At 42.9% G+C, this 15,553-nt stretch overlaps 3 protein-coding genes and 1 long non-coding RNA gene across 4 annotated transcripts in view; 1 reads left to right on the top strand and 3 right to left on the bottom strand.

The window, feature by feature from the left end:
* The first annotated feature begins 3,143 nt into the window (after positions 1-3,143).
* Positions 3,144-10,052, top strand: slc26a1 (solute carrier family 26 member 1). Its single transcript, XM_008326135.3, has 8 exons — positions 3,144-3,694; positions 5,954-6,418; positions 6,615-6,806; positions 6,900-7,146; positions 7,237-7,468; positions 7,600-7,783; positions 7,943-8,230; positions 8,324-10,052. Exons 2-8 carry the CDS (start codon positions 6,011-6,013, stop codon positions 8,909-8,911), a joined length of 2,139 nt encoding a protein of 712 aa, XP_008324357.1. The 5' UTR covers positions 3,144-3,694; positions 5,954-6,010; the 3' UTR covers positions 8,912-10,052.
* LOC112488084 (uncharacterized) lies at positions 9,342-11,748 on the bottom strand. The gene is made up of 2 exons (XR_003051810.1): positions 11,548-11,748; positions 9,342-10,594 (listed from the first exon to the last, which is right to left on the bottom strand). It is a non-coding gene; the product is annotated as an uncharacterized LOC112488084 (long non-coding RNA).
* Positions 11,749-13,477: 1,729 nt separating this feature from the next.
* LOC103390333 (progestin and adipoQ receptor family member 3-like) overlaps positions 13,478-15,553 on the bottom strand; it is a 7,963-nt gene continuing 5,887 nt past the window's right edge. The window contains exon 8 of the mRNA XM_025062359.1: positions 13,478-13,558. Coding sequence (XP_024918127.1) covers positions 13,532-13,558 — 27 coding nt within the window. The 3' untranslated portion in view covers positions 13,478-13,531. The remainder of the gene's footprint in view (positions 13,559-15,553) is intronic.
* On the bottom strand, positions 13,494-15,520 carry LOC112488048 (progestin and adipoQ receptor family member 3-like). Its single transcript, XM_025062360.1, has 5 exons — positions 14,629-15,520; positions 14,337-14,492; positions 14,020-14,217; positions 13,850-13,940; positions 13,494-13,689 (listed from the first exon to the last, which is right to left on the bottom strand). The coding sequence occupies exons 2-5, from the start codon at positions 14,484-14,486 to the stop codon at positions 13,532-13,534; spliced, it is 597 nt and encodes a 198-aa protein (XP_024918128.1). The 5' UTR covers positions 14,487-14,492; positions 14,629-15,520; the 3' UTR covers positions 13,494-13,531.

Raw genomic sequence — 15,553 nt, forward strand, 5'->3', positions numbered from 1 at the left:
GTGAGCAAAGAATAAACACTAACGCGCGCACACACACACACACACACACACACACACACACACACACACCAGTGGTTACTGTGGGATGACCTGGTCTTGTCGGGCCTGAGTTGTTTTAAATAAAGATCTTTGAAACAAACTGAAGCAGAAATGTTCTGTAGAAAGAGTATCAGCAGCTCAAGCTAATGTTAGCTACAACAGTTCAGTATGACACCGAGGCTATCGGTAGCTACCACAGTCCTTCCAGAGCTAACGTTAGCCACCACAGTCCTTCCAGAGCTAACGTTAGCCACCACAGTCCTTCCAGAGCTAACGTTAGCCACCACAGTCCTTCCAGAGCTAACGTTAGCCACCACAGGCCTTCCAGAGCTAATGTTAGCTACCACAGTCCTTCCAGAGCTAACGTTAGCCACCACAGTCCTTCCAGAGCTAACGTTAGCCACCACAGTCCTATTATTATAGTAGTGACTCACTGACTGTTTCTCTAAACATTTACTGCCCCCTGTCAGGGCAGGTGAAGAACTCCAGTAAATGATTAGAAGATTGAATGAAACACCGTGTGACTTCAGGACTTCAGGACTTGAGTCAGCAGTTGGACGAGGATCTAGAATGTTATTGCTCCATCTCAGAAAGTGAATCTTTTGACAAACTAATTATTCGACCAATCACAATCACTGCTCTCAAACTTTATACTTTGTCAAATTTAGGAATGTTGCTGATTAATCACCAGAGGTGGAAACTAACAAATGACATTTACTCACTGTAATTGCGTAGTTTTGTGAGTAATTGTTTAAGTAGTTTTGCTAAATTGGTCATTTTACTTTAACTCAATTACTCTTTTTGAATATTTTCAGTATTTTACTTTTCTACATTGAAAAAGAACCCGTTAGCGAGTAAATTTGCGTGAGAATATGTTCATGTTTCCAGTGGACTCACCACCTGCAGGAAGGTTTGGTACGGTGCAGTGTGATTTGGGTGGCGACTGCTGCCCCCGCGACCTGGTAACGGATACGCGGAAGAAAATGGATGGATGGATGGATGTTAATGTGAAATGTGCCTGCCCCCGGTGGACAGAACTGTCACTGTCAAATCATAGAATTCTCACTTATATTTGAATTGTTGATTAAAACGACTCGTTCTTTTTGCATCAAGTAATTTAAAGTAACTTTTAGTAACTTTTATTCAAGGTAAACTTTAAATCAAGTGTTTTTTCACAAAACAAAGCAAAGATACTTTTATTTATTTTCACCACCTGTGTTAATCACAAACACAGTAATCCACAACTACCTTTAGATTTGTAATCTGTAAGATAACATTAACACTGAACCCAGACTCAAACAGATCAAATTATTTGTCAAATTATGAATTCTTAGAAAAAATACATTTTTATTTTAAATGACATACATACGCGCCTGGTTACCACGGCAACCCAACCCCACAGCTGACAGCTTCTTCTCCCCTCCCCCTTCGGTTTGCAAATCAGAGCAGGAGGAGGGTGAGGGGGTTGGTGTTGCCCATCATGCTTTGCGGTAGGACACACAGGAAGCAGCGTGATGAAGAGAAGAAGAAAAGAAAGAAAGAAACAGTGGATGAAGAAGAAACATCATGTCTGACTCAGTCCCGGCCGCCGTGCCCCCACGCAGGCTGTGCGCCTCCTGCTGCTGCTGCTGCTGCTGCTGCTGCTGCTTCTCTCTGGGTGAGTGCAGACAAACATAGATGGGGGGGTGGATTCACACTGCAGTTTTCTCTAATTCTCCAGTGACTGTATGAAGCAGAATACTGTTTTTGTTCTGATAGTGACACACACACACACACATACACACACACACACAGAAGACAAGGCAACACACGACACACTTTAATCTGACAACCATCTAGACCACGCCCACAACACGACGCCCACGTGACCACGCCCACGTGACCACGCCCAATCGTCAGGAAATACTTTGTTCTACACTTCATTCAAACCACACGACCAAATCCGACTTTTAGATGTGTGAAGAACCTTCATTGATCCAGAACACAACAAAGACTTTAATGTTCTAGAACTTTCTAATGGAAACTCGTCCTGAATATCCTTTAACTGAAGGTTAAGGGTTCAATTCCAGACTCTCTTTGCTTTGTTGTGTTCTGTTGTTTTTATGAGACAAATGTTTGTCTAAATGTCATCCTTTATGCAGATGACACTCTGTAGTGAACCGTATGTTGAGCAACAAGGAACACAAATTTTCACTGCTACTTCACAGTATCTGTCGTTTTTTATCCTAAAATGTCAGAGTTTTATTTTTTAATGGTCTTTATTGTCATTGTACCACGAGTATACAACAAAACTGAGCCTCTGTTTTTAACCCATCACCACAGTCAGCACAGTCTGCGCCCAGGGAGCAGTGGGTGGGGACGGTCCTATGCTCAGATGGATTTGAACCCGAAGTCTTCCGGACCCAAGTCCGCTTCCTTAACCACTAGGCCACCATTGCCCACATTTTTGGAAATGTTGCACCATAAGCTGGGACAGTAGTTGACGTATACAACACCTGTAGATCACATACAGTATGACCTAAATCAGCTGGTCTCCCCGGTGTCTGCTGTTGCACCAACAACCACCTCCATGTCCTAACTTCTTCTTTTTCTTCTTCTTCTTCTTCTTCTTCACAGTACTGTGAAAAGTCAATTCTTCTTCTTCTGCTCTTGTTTGAACATCCATCTCTAACATCTCCAAACTGTCTCCTCTCTTCCTCGATGGTCTTCAACCAACCCTAGTCCGATTTCCACCAACACCCAGTACCGTATGAGGTCGTTGTTGTTGTCGTTGGGCATCGCCCAAACAGTTGTTTTCCTGATCCAAAAATCTACCAAAACCTTCATGGATTTATCTGGAGCTGAAGGTCAGCCGGACCTGATCTGAAGGACCGTTAGGATCAGTACATTTTCAAACTAAAACATCTTTTAGTTTATTATTTTTGGGGTTTTTTTAGCTCATTATTTTTGAAAGATTGTTGGATCATCTTTAAATGAATCGAGTAAATGGAAAAAAGAAAACTCTGTGGTCTACTGCAGTCCAGGCCACACACCAAGGGTTGGTTTGGAAAATGGTTTGGTGGTGCACACACACACACACACACACACACACACACTTGGTAACGATTGTGAGCAGGTGTTGATACCAGAACCAGAGCAGAAACCAGGGGGTCCAGAGAACTATGACCAACAGAACTAATCTGATGTGGAGTCACATGATGAACAGATGATTGACAGATGATTGACAGATGATTGACAGATGATTGACAGATGAGTGCAGTTCATGCTCATCTGAGAATTTGAAGAGAAACATTTGGACCCACAACTTTAGAACCAAGAGCTGTGTCTCCACACACACACACACACACACACACACACACACAAACACACACACACTGACTGATAGTAACGTGCAGAGCCCCGCCCATTTCCTCTGTACCAATAAGAAGGAGTCGTAGGGAGAAGAAAAGCAAAGTCCTGCTGCTGCTGCTGCTGCTTTTCTCCTGAACCAGCAGTGACCACACACACGGTCAAACACTGGTCACATGACCAGACGGCTGAGACACAGGACGAGAGACACAGGACGAGAGACACTAAGACAGACTGAGGAAAGTGATGGAAAGAGAGAGTGAGTGAGAAGGAAACAGAGCAGAGCTGAAGTCCGGTGACTCTGCAGGTGAGTTGCTGATCACATGACCTTGACCTTTGACCTTTTTGCTGCTTTAGTGGAAGGAAAGTGAACTACTTGTCATTGTGACACCGCATACTCATCACCACAGCCAGCAGGGGGCAGCTTTAAGCATCCAGGCTGCCCCAGACACAGACAGAGGGATTTTTACTGAAACTAAAATTTGATTGGCTCAGACTGATAAATGTTTACTGCTCAGGTCTTAGTTTAGTTTATTTAAAAGGGGAATGTGCAATTTCATAAAACACATGGTTTAAAAAGGTTAGTTTTCATCTGTAGTCATGATTCATAAAACACATGGTTTAAAAAGGTTGGTTTTCATCTGTTGTCCCCTGGCCACGGTGTAAGAAGGCAGAGAGCACACAATACCTACACAAACACACAAAAGGTACGACATCACAACACATCACAACATAACATTTGATCATAACATGACAACAGGCTTGTCTGTTAGTGTTGGCAGCTGTAGCTGTTGATAAGCCACATTTTCACATTGTCTTGAATGTTGTAGGCAGTTTAACCTCCTCAGGTACTGAGTTCCACGCACTCGCGCTCCTTACTAACCAGGCCGACTGACTAAAAGCCGACTGACTAACAGCCGACTGACTAAAAGCCGACTGACTAACAGTGCTCCTGCGCAGTCAGAGCCTGGAGCCTGGGACCAACTGGTTAGGCAATAGTTGTGTGAGAAAAGTGAGTGAGAATCATGGAATGGTCAGGTTTGTTCCTCAGTGTGACTCCTTCACTGGTGCAGTAATATTTGATCTTGTATATATGTATATGTATATGTACATACATACAGTACATATACATATATACAAGAAGAGTTGTTTCTCTTTCATTTGTTTTTGAATTTTTCCACTGTGACTCAGTCAGCAGGAGTCACACACACACACACACAGAGGTAACAACAATGTTATACTGAAAACCTCAATAGACACAACTTCAGGCACAAACACATGTTGTATGATGAAGGTGCGTCCTGCAGTCCCCTGCTGTTGGAGCAGGGAACTGCAGGACAGTGACGACATGTCCATACAACAGTGCAGTAACAAACTGTGTACTTCACTGTTTGTTTTGAAGTTCTATTTATATATCTGTACTTGTTAATATTACCATCAAAATCGGACTTTTAGAATCGGTCCGTGGACCATGTGACTCACTGGTAATGACTGTGATCTACACCTGTATCATTATGACATGATGACTGATCTCACACCTCACACTGACATCAGCTGCTTTCATCGCTGTAATCCTGAATGTGTGATGGGGTCATACTTCCTGTCACTGATTGACTGACTGACTGACTGATTGACTGACTGACTGTCTGACTGACTGTCTGTCTGCCTGACTGTCTGTCTGACTGTCTGTCTGACTGTCTGTCTGACTGTCTGTCTGACTTACTGACTGTCTGTCTGACTGTCTGTCTGTCTGACTGACTGTCTGTCTGACTGACTGACTGACTGTCTGACTGACTGTCTGACTGACTGACTGTCTGACTGACTGTCTGTCTGTCTGTCTGTCTGTCTGACTGTCTGACTGTCTGTCTGACTGTCTGACTGACTGACTGTCTGTCTGTCTGTCTGACTGACTGTCTGTCTGTCTGTCTGTCTGACTGACTGTCTGACTGACTGTCTGACTGACTGTCTGTCTGTCTGACTGACTGACTGTCTGTCTGTCTGACTGACTGTCTGACTGACTGTCTGTCTGTCTGTCTGACTGACTGTCTGACTGACTGATAACTGCTGGAATCATGGCCGTCTTTTAAATCCCATGATGCTGCAGTTTTCTGCAGTTGTTAAGTGGAAGAAAGGAATTATGGGAGAAAATGACCCAGCGCTAATGTATTTGTCGCGCTGCAGGAGTAACAGCTCTGTATTTACTTTTAGCTCTGTGATAATTTTAGCTTCGCACATGTGACAACAACCTGCAGTGAAGAAAGAAAACAATGTGGCTACTTTTGTTCAGAGTGTTGAATTTTTAAATTTTTTAAAGAAGGGTTTAAGGCTAAGGTCATGGAGACAAAGTACAGATGGTTTGGACATTTGCTGAGACAGAGTGGATTAGAGATGAAGCTGCCAAGAAATAGGGATACGACTGGTAGACGATTAATGAGCGATTCAAAGAGTCAAAAGAAGGAGAAGAAAAAAAGAAAAGAATGTGAGAAAAGATAAACCTGACCTGAAACAATAAGATAAGGTTAGAAGTAATCAGTCGGCTAACGTCATCTGTGTTTTTCCTCCACAGACGTTCAGCTGAGCTCACCTGATTCTCCTTTACATTCTCACAAACCTTCCTGGAAACATGGAGGAGGTCCTTGAGGCCACGGAAACAACAGCGGTCCTGCCGCCTCTCCTGGAGCGCAGAATCCGCCACCGAGAGCCCACACTTTCCATCCTGAAGACCAAGCTGAAGCAGAGCATGACCTGCTCTGTACCCAAAGTCCGATCCACCCTGACCGGGTTCTTCCCCGTGGTGCGCTGGTTGCCAAAGTACAAGCTCAGAGAGTACGTGTGGGGTGACGTGATGTCCGGACTCATTGTGGGCATCATCTTGGTGCCACAGGCGATTGCCTACTGCCTGTTGGCAGGAGTGGAACCCATTTACGGCCTCTACACCTCATTTTATGCCAACATCATCTACTTCCTGATGGGGACGTCCAGACACGTTTCTGTGGGGATCTTTAGCCTCATCAGCCTCATGGTTGGACAGGTATTATATTAGCTAACTGGTAGCTAACACTGTCTTTAACACCTGGTTCCCACCAAAAACCATTGACAAAAGAAATAAATGGCCAGGAAATACCACACGTAGATATGTCGGATACGGAAAACTATGAGTAAAATTGCGATGTTCCTTATTTGAACAATATAGTAATATAAAAATGAATATTGTAATTTGTCTTCAGGTGGTGTACAGAGAGCTTTTTTTGGCTGGATTTGACATCAGTGAGGAATCATCGGTCTTTAACAGTTCCACGTCCTCTAACTACACAGCAGACAACGTAGGCACGGTGGAGTTGATGGGCTTCCAGTGCGGAAAGGAGTGTTACGCTATTGGCTTAGCTGCTGCACTAACATTTCTGGCTGGTGTCTATCAGGTAAGGCAACAAAACACAAACCAGTTCTAACTGAAATTATAATTTACCGCTGGTTGGACCTCAGACTAAAGCCGTCTCTTCACGACTCACCAGGTGTTGATGGCTGTTTGTCGCCTGGGCTTTCTCTCCATCTACCTTTCGGCACCAATGCTGGATGGCTTTGCCACTGGAGCTTCTTTTACCATTCTGACCGTGCAGGCTAAATACCTGTTAGGTCTGAAGATATCCCGTCACCAGGGCTACGGCACCGTGGTCGTAACCTGGTTCAACATCTTTGCCAACATCCACAAGACCAACTTTTGTGACCTGATCACTAGTGCTATCTGCATCTCCATATTAGGTAAAGACTTTTGTTGGACTGATTGAAGCCAATGCTTTTTTTCTTAGAAAAAACATTTTTGAGGAAATCTTTATCTTTTTTGACCTACAGTGGCTGGTAAAGAGATCCAGGAGCGCTACAAGAATCGCCTAAAGGTCCCTCTGCCAACTGAACTGGTAGTAGTGGCAGGAGCTACCCTTGCCAGCCATTTTGGGGGACTGTACACCAACTATGGCTCCAGCATTTCTGGTCACATCCCCACTGGCTTCATTCCTCCCAGTGTGCCCAGGTCTGATCTGATGTCAAGGGTGGCTCTGGACGCCATTCCTCTAGCTGTCATCAGGTAACCTAGTCCGACTCATGAGTCCTTAGCAGCACGTGTCAATTCAAGCAGGATCCTTTGACATGACCAAGATTAGCTTCTCAGATAATTGAGGGCCAATAAAAATCCCACGATATCTCTTCATCTTCTAGTTTCGCCTTCACAATCTCACTCTCCGAGATGTTTTCCAAGAAACACGGTTACACAGTTCGTCCCAACCAGGAGATGCTGGCCATCGGTTTCTGTAACATCATTCCTTCTTTTTTCCACTGTTTCACCACAAGTGCAGCGCTCGCAAAAACTATGGTGAAGGATTCAACAGGCGTCCAGACGCAGGTGAAAATGAAACAAAAATAGATATAAATATAAAAGACATTCTCCATCCCTGTCTCTGAGGCACACAGAGGTTCTCACTACTCAGTCCGTCAAAGTACTTACTGACATACTGTATATTAAAAACGTTCATCACAATTTCTCTTGGTTTCTCTCTGGCAGGTCTCCAGCCTTATCAGTGCCCTCGTTGTGCTTCTTGTCCTGCTCTTCTTCGCACCGTATTTTTATGCCCTACAGAAATGTGTCCTTGCCTGTATTATTATTGTCAGCCTCAGGGGGGCACTGAGAAAATTCAGGGATGTCCCTTCGAAGTGGCGCACAAGCCGGACCGATGCCATTGTTTGGTTGGTCACTATGTCGGCCACAGCCCTGATTAGCGTGGAGCTGGGACTTTTGGTCGGAATCATCTTCTCCATGATGTGCATCATCTTCAAGACCCAGAATCCTAAAGTGTGTAAAATACTTGCCTCCAAATGTTCAGTCTCACTGAAGTTAAAGTGACAGCGTCTTATTTGGCTAACCTTGTCTTATTCGTTGTCTTAGGTTTCTATGATGGGCCGAGCCAACCACTCGGACTTTTACGAGGATGTAGACGAATACAAAAACCTTGTACCACCACCTCAAATTCGGATCTTTCGCTTTAACGCTCCCTTGTACTACGCCAACAAGGACTCCTTTCTCAAATATCTCTACAACTCTGTGGGAGTCGAACCTTTCTTGGAGTTGACAAAGAGGAGAAAGGCGGAGAAGAAAGCCAAAGAACTGTCTTTGAAGAATGCCAAAGCGAACAACGATAAAACCAACGGAGAGGTTGTCGTCGGACTCGTTCAAAGAGAAGTGGAGTTCCACACAATCGTTTTGGACTGCTCCGCTGTGCCTTTCATTGACACAGCAGGTACGGCTGCGTTCAAAGGATTGGTGAAGGAATACAAGGAGATTGGTGTGCATGTGCTGCTGGCCTGCTGTAACACCATGGTCATTGATACCCTTCAGAGGGGGCAGTTCTTTGGGAAGAACAACCAAGAAATGAGCAGCCGGCTGTTCCACACAGTCCACAGTGCCGTGGTGTTTGCCCACAGCTTGAAGGGCAGTGGTGCAAAAGAAGGAATTGACAGACAGCAAGAGTCATGAGTCATGAGATTTTAAAGTTTAACGATCACACTTGCTAAACCTTGCGCTAACTACTTTGTTTTTAGTTACAATTTTAGGGACAACTAATATAGAGTACGATTTTTTTTTTACGTTTACTGTAGGAGACTTTTCACTGTCAGGGTTGGAGGGTTGGACCTAGGCATTGGCCATGCATACAAATGTATATACAATTTTGGGTTCCACATGGTTAAGTGAGTTGCCCTTCAATTGGGTGGTGGTGCATTCGCTCCAAGGCCCAACATGTTTCAGTACCAAAGTGTGTCTGAGCAACACGTTGATACCATAAATATGGCCTTCACATACAGAAGAAACAAATGCATCCAACACAGAGCTGCAGAATTCAGAAGTCATTTACAATGTCATTGATGAACGCTTCTCAACCTTGTTCAAGTCACGGCACATTTATAAAATGTTTTTTAAAATGTCATTAAAAGTATAGGTAATAAAATGTAATGATCATCTACTTTTGATTTACTTTGATTTAAATTGATCACTAAATTTATTTACTCAGTATGAAACCTGAAATGACGTATTTGTAGGAATTGAAGAAAGATGGATATTTTCTTCAACAGTTCTGCCTCACTCTGCTGCTTTTCTTCACACACCAAGCACAATCTTATCGTCTGGGTCCTTACATGGATCATTTTCGATGTTACTCCTGATGATGTCATGGCACATTCATCACTTCATTAATGCTGTGCCTTAAGGTCAGCACTACTGTGGCTAGAGGCTGCTGGGTGAAAGGAAATCCTTTTTTTTTATGAACTAACAGATGACTGTCATCATCATTCAGTTTTCTACTGTTGTCCATTGTTTTTTCTTTGATAAATCCAGCATTTACCGTATGTTACATGTTTGTGTATTTGGGGGTGGGGAGTTTGTGCCATTTTTTAACTGTGCTCTAAATTTTTGTACTAAATTTGTACAACAGTTGAAATTCTCAACATGTTAAGGCAAAAGCTATAAACTGTGAACGGAAAATGTTGTTGTTTTTAGGTAAATTTTTCTGATATATTTATCTGTTCTTCCTCAGAACACATTTTAGACAGTTGACATTCAATTAGAAAACACTGCCTTAATGTTTGATACTTGAAATAAACCGATTATTCCTAATACAAAAGTCGTCCTTGACTTGAATTTTTTGCCTGAATTAATAATTCAACGTTAGCTTGAATAATGGACACTGCATTAATCACCACCGGCAGGTTTATTGACCTGTAACTTTTATGGTCCGAGTGCTTCTCATGTGATCTACGGAGTGTGTGTTTCAAATGAATGAGAGCTTAGATAATGTGATTTACTGCCTATATCATCATGTCCTCAAACGCCTCAGGCCAAAGGCTTTTCATTGGAAATATCAGTAATAATGTTGTTAAATGTTCAACATTGGTTTGATAACAACGTACAATATATGAAGGTACGATATTAAAAAAGGTCGTATAGATGAACTGCAGTAAGAGAGTACGTTTTACAGTAGTATAAAAACATAAAAGAATTAAAGCAATACGAGTGGGAGAGAATGAAACATGTGTAACAGTCGGACTAAAGATGGAATATAGCCGTAACAATGTGGAATAAAAATATGGAAACATTAAAGTTAGCTAAAACAGATACAAACCAGGATAAACACAACTCCAAAATGACAGGAAGTTACCATTAGATCTGAAAAATGCAGAAATTTAAAGTCAGCCTTAACAGTTTAGGATAAAAAAAAAATCAAGGTTTACTAAACTTTTACTAAATCTGGAAGCTAAAAACATGCTAGCACATGAACTAAAATGCAATGGAGACACAGCAGAAAAGTTAGCCAAGATATAAATAACTAAAGGAAAACTCAGTATTATATTACAACAATAAAAGATCATGGTAAAGTCATCTACAAGGTAACAACAAGCACATAACTACAAATATAGCAGACAGAGCTAAAGGTTAGCTGAATGAATAAACTAAAATACATTAATATAATAGCTGAAAAGTAGCCAACAAAAGTTCAAAGTTTGTCATATCAGAAATATGCAAAGATAATTAGACTGTAGTTAATTAGAAGACTGTTAAAAATGTCTGTTTAGTAAAGAGGTTAAGGGCCACGTTTAACAAATCTAAGTACCACCATTGGACCCTGAGCCACACAAAACAGTGATTAGTGATGGGGTGTAAGCAGATGCTGCACTGTCACAGCAGCAGTTTTCTACCCTAACCATCAATAACGTTAAACACTGACTCCAGGTCTGTTCCGTCAACAGTCAGCGTCTGAAAGGCCAGTGTTTACTCATCAACAGTCTGCTCTAACCAGGCGGTCAATGGTTAAACAGCAGGATGTTTGTCAGTGAGTGTGCAGTCAAATGGATAAAGTCACAATAAAGTTAAGGTTAATCTGTCACTCAACAGCAGAGGGCTCAAACCTCCAGCACTAAATGTCAACATATTAATTTGACATCAAACTGAATTTAACTGTTGTACCATGTTGACCTGTGTTTGTGGGCGGAGCTGGACTCAGATAAGTCAATAAAAAAAATAACATCTGAAGTGTGAAAAAAAAAGTGTGGCTGCAACAATGTTTGTTGTAGGATCATCTATGAAATGTGTGTGTGTGTGTGTGTGTGTGTGATGCTGACCTGTCCCAGTGTGTGTGGTTCCTCAGCTGCTTCATTTGGACAGCTCTTATGTCAACATGCAGGGTCAAAGGTCACAAACACTCCATCCTAAAACCAAGGACATGAACAGAAGTCAATATTAACTTGGTTATGGTAACTTGGCTATGGTAACTTGGTTACAGTAACTTGGCTATGGTAACTTGGTTACAGTAACTTGGTTACAGTAACTTGGTTACAGTAACTTGATAAACTGTTAGGACTTCAGATCACTTCAGATCAATCTGCACACTGATGTTTTAGAAGACAGGAACCCTGCTGCAGCTGCTTCTCTGTCACCATCATCACCATCATCATCATCATCATCATCACTGTCCTGGTCAAAATACAGAATAATGACTAGAGGTCAAAAGGTCATAGAACAACACTTTACAGGAACTGAAATTACAAAAAACAATCCAAAAATAGCAGAACTCAGATACAACTGACCAAACAGTATCTACACATAACTTGAACTAACTAAACTAACTTATGACCCTGGTCCACACCAGTCCATGGGCCATGATTGGCCCTCGGACCACACACTCGACAACAGCTACAGAAGAGTTGTCAACACATAGTTTCACATATTTCTTTATTCATTTTAAATACTTTAAATATTTTCATACAGGCACTAAAATAAATACCACACATCTTTTCTGTCAGTGCCATCAAAACAAACAAAAACAGGATGAAAACAAACAAAAACAGAGTCAAAACAAACAAGCAAAGTTCACTCAACAAAAACACAGTGGTTAATTTCACGTCTTCAGTATCTAAACACAGTTCGTCTGTTGTTCGGCTCATCTTTAAAAATTCACCATTTGTTCCAGGAAAACAAACCAAAGTCACCGGAATCCATATGTAACAGCAAAGACGAGGTCCGTCAGCGTTTGATGGTTTGATTTCTGATTGATTGTTCTGGCTTTTGTTCATGGTTTGGACCAAGTGAACAAACAGGGAGCTTTTTACTGTGGGAACAGAACCAGGGGAATGAACCAGGACCACTCTGCTGTTACCACTGGCTCCAGAATAATCTGTGGTCGGACCATCACTGAGAACAGGAACCGTAGCTTTGTCCCAGTTTACAAACCCTCTGAAACATCTGGGCTTTGAAGGCTCTCAAAAATCACATTATCCTCCAATTACTTATTAGCCTCAAAAATCACATTATCCTCCAATTACCTATTAGCAAAGGTGCTTTAGAAATCGTCCAGTTATTACAATGACTAAGAAATGACCAAGTAGGGGGCAGTAATTTGACTAAAACAATCCAGCTGTCGTGGAAAAGTCAGGTTGGGACCAAAGACTCAATGGCTGGCGCTCCATGACTTTTACTATTAGCATAACTGTTGTTAGCATGCTAACTATAGTTCCTTATTATAACTACTGACGTTGTGGACAGGAAGGTAGTTTTAATGACTAAACGTATCATCAACACAACAGTAAAGATCTTTACACAATAAACTACTGACATCATCAAACTGAAGCGCCGCTGGTCCAGGTGGAGTTCTTCACATCAAAGGATCAAATCACGGTCTCAGTGGCCATTGTTCAGACCACAGAATAATCACTGTAATCATTGTCTGTGTGACTCATGTATGGATCCAACACTGATGGTTGACTGGCTGTGTCTTCGTCCTCCGTCTGGACACGCCCTTCTGTCTCACCGTGCTTCATTACGACTTTCCAAATAATGCAGATGTAAAAACCATTTGCAGTTACAAACTGTTGACATAAGATACTTTCATTTGGCCCTCTAGTGGTGTGGGGGAGTGAAACACTCAAGTGACTCAGATGTAGTTCAAAGTTTGGCCACAGCACTGAACAATGTTAGCTAAAAGTGACCTTAAAACTGGTCCAAATATTTTTGCGTCCTTCGCTCTCATTGGTCCAAAGTCAGAAACATCATCTTCAAACAACCATTGAAATTTAACTTTTCTTTTTTCTATGGATATTTGTTCTGTACTTAACTCCTGCTGCTGCTGCTGCTGCTGCTGCTGCTGCTGCAGGGCTGACTATGTCTTAAGTGCATGATGTACACAGCCGTCTGGTGCCACCAGTAGAACATCACAACCACCAGGATGTGCCACACCTGGTGGCTGGCTCCCAGGTAGTTCATCTGGCCTAGAAGAGAAATAAAGGATGGACTTCTGATTGGTCCAAACACCAAAACTGAATGCTGTCATTCCTTAAAGAGTGTTGCTGTCAACAGAGGAGGCGCTAAAAACACCATCAATCACTTGAACATTGTGGGATAATGGAGGTCCACCCAGTGGTGACTCACCAGGAAAGTAGCGCTCAGGAATTTTGGTGACGTAGAAGAGGAAGGCCGATCCAGCGATCAGGTACATCACCACCACCCGAGGCAGGAAAACCTGGAGGTTCAACAGAACGATCCAGATCTATGTGAGACTGACAGAGTATAGAGCTATAACCTGAACACTGGTGTCTGACCTGTACTACATCAGAGGTGAAGCCACCGTTAAGCCACACCCAGTGGCATGCTGGGATCACACTGACGCCGGCCACACAGAAGAAGATGGCCATTCGTATGCGTCTCCAGTCGTTGCTGAGGTAATCTGGGTGGACTTGAGCGCAGAAGACGGCCAGGATCAGGGAGAGGACGGTCAGGAGGTAGACCTGTCGCCAAAACTGTGACAGGAAGAAGACAAACATCAGGTGTCTCTTAAGAGTCTTACAGGTAAATCCCTGTTTCCCCAGAGGTGACGATGATGATGATGATGAAGATGATGAAGATGATGAAGACTCACTGCATTACAGTAGAAGGCGTAGAAGATTCCAGGCACGTAGCAGCCCAGGATGCCAACGGAGATGCCTGCATAGTCCAGAGCCAGCCAGCGCCGGCACGTCTTCTCCGAGCGGTGGCACGAAAACAGATGATACCCCACAGAACACAGCATACACACCTGGGACGGGGCAAAAGGTTTATTCGTTTAAAGGTCTATACTGTGGAGGCAAAGTGGAAATACTGAGGGCAACAATCCAGAGGGGTGGGCAGTGGAGAGAAGAGGAGAGGAGGAAGAGGAGGAAGAGGAGGAGGACCTGTCTAACAGCCACAAGGCTGAGCTGGAGCAGATGAAGATCCTGAGATCTTCAGTGGGAGCGACCAGGATGGAGGGACAGTGAAGGTGGAGGTGGTTTGGACTGGAGCTGAGGAAGACCTCTGAGGAAGGATGTAGTGACATGAAGATGTTTGATGTCAAAGTGGGACAGGCAGATAACAAGGTGAGATGGAGGCAGATAATCCTCTGTGGTGCCCCCTGGAGGCAGCAGCTCAAAGAAGGTGCAAAGATAATTTTGAAGAAAAAAACTTTAGTTTTTAATCAATTCTTCTGCCAGAAGTCCACCAGAAATCTGAAGAAAAATCTTTCAACAAGTAGGTTGAGATTGAATATTGGAAGTGAAAGGGAGGCGAACCAACCGTTGATTACCACACTGTACTACACACACTACACACTCAGATACAAGTGAAATATAACATTCAAGTCTAAAACTCTACAGTGTCTAGTCATCCAGCCACAGTAGGAGTGCTGATCTACACCGTTCCATTTCTATGGCAGCATATACAGTAACAGACACTGTACAACCTGGATTAACATGTTACACACCTGAGCATGGAGAGGTTCAAGGACCTGCGGCAGAAAATTCAAGGACCTCCATGAGTCACTTTGTTATTTTTCCAGTCACAGACCTCAGATGGTCTGTTAATATTTCATTAAAAACAGCTGACGAGCGCCCAATACAAATGTGCTACAGACAGACGACACACAGACGGGTCTTTGTGACCTCTGAAAAAGGGTTAGGGTTAGGGTTAGGGTTAGGGTTGCCCCTCAAAGACTCGAGACTTGACTTGGACTTGGAAAAAGTGACTTGTGAACATCTCTGCCATGAGGGACAGTAGACTAATATTGTTCTACAAGACTCTGTCAAGATGAACATATCATAATTGATATATCATAATTCCATC

This window comes from Cynoglossus semilaevis, chromosome 14, assembly GCF_000523025.1.
Source record: "Cynoglossus semilaevis isolate Cse_v1.0 chromosome 14, Cse_v1.0, whole genome shotgun sequence".
In the NCBI taxonomy this organism is placed as follows: domain Eukaryota; kingdom Metazoa; phylum Chordata; class Actinopteri; order Pleuronectiformes; family Cynoglossidae; genus Cynoglossus; species Cynoglossus semilaevis.

What these genes read in the sequence shown, in the direction of transcription:
- slc26a1 (XM_008326135.3), top strand. Translation starts at nt 6,011, where the DNA reads ATGGAGGAGGTCCTTGAGGCCACGGAAACAACAGCGGTCCTGCCGCCT. An exon ending in TTCTGGCTGGTGTCTATCAG is followed by an intron (nt 6,807 to 6,899) that starts GTAAGGCAACAA and finishes ACGACTCACCAG; the next exon opens with GTGTTGATGGCTGTTTGTCG. An exon ending in TCAAGACCCAGAATCCTAAA is followed by an intron (nt 8,231 to 8,323) that starts GTGTGTAAAATA and finishes TCGTTGTCTTAG; the next exon opens with GTTTCTATGATGGGCCGAGC.
- LOC112488048 (XM_025062360.1), bottom strand. Translation starts at nt 14,486, where the DNA reads ATGCTGTGTTCTGTGGGGTATCATCTGTTTTCGTGCCACCGCTCGGAG. An exon ending in ACGCCTTCTACTGTAATGCA is followed by an intron (nt 14,218 to 14,336) that starts GTGAGTCTTCAT and finishes TTCCTGTCACAG; the next exon opens with TTTTGGCGACAGGTCTACCT. An exon ending in TCCTGAGCGCTACTTTCCTG is followed by an intron (nt 13,690 to 13,849) that starts GTGAGTCACCAC and finishes TTTCTCTTCTAG; the next exon opens with GCCAGATGAACTACCTGGGA.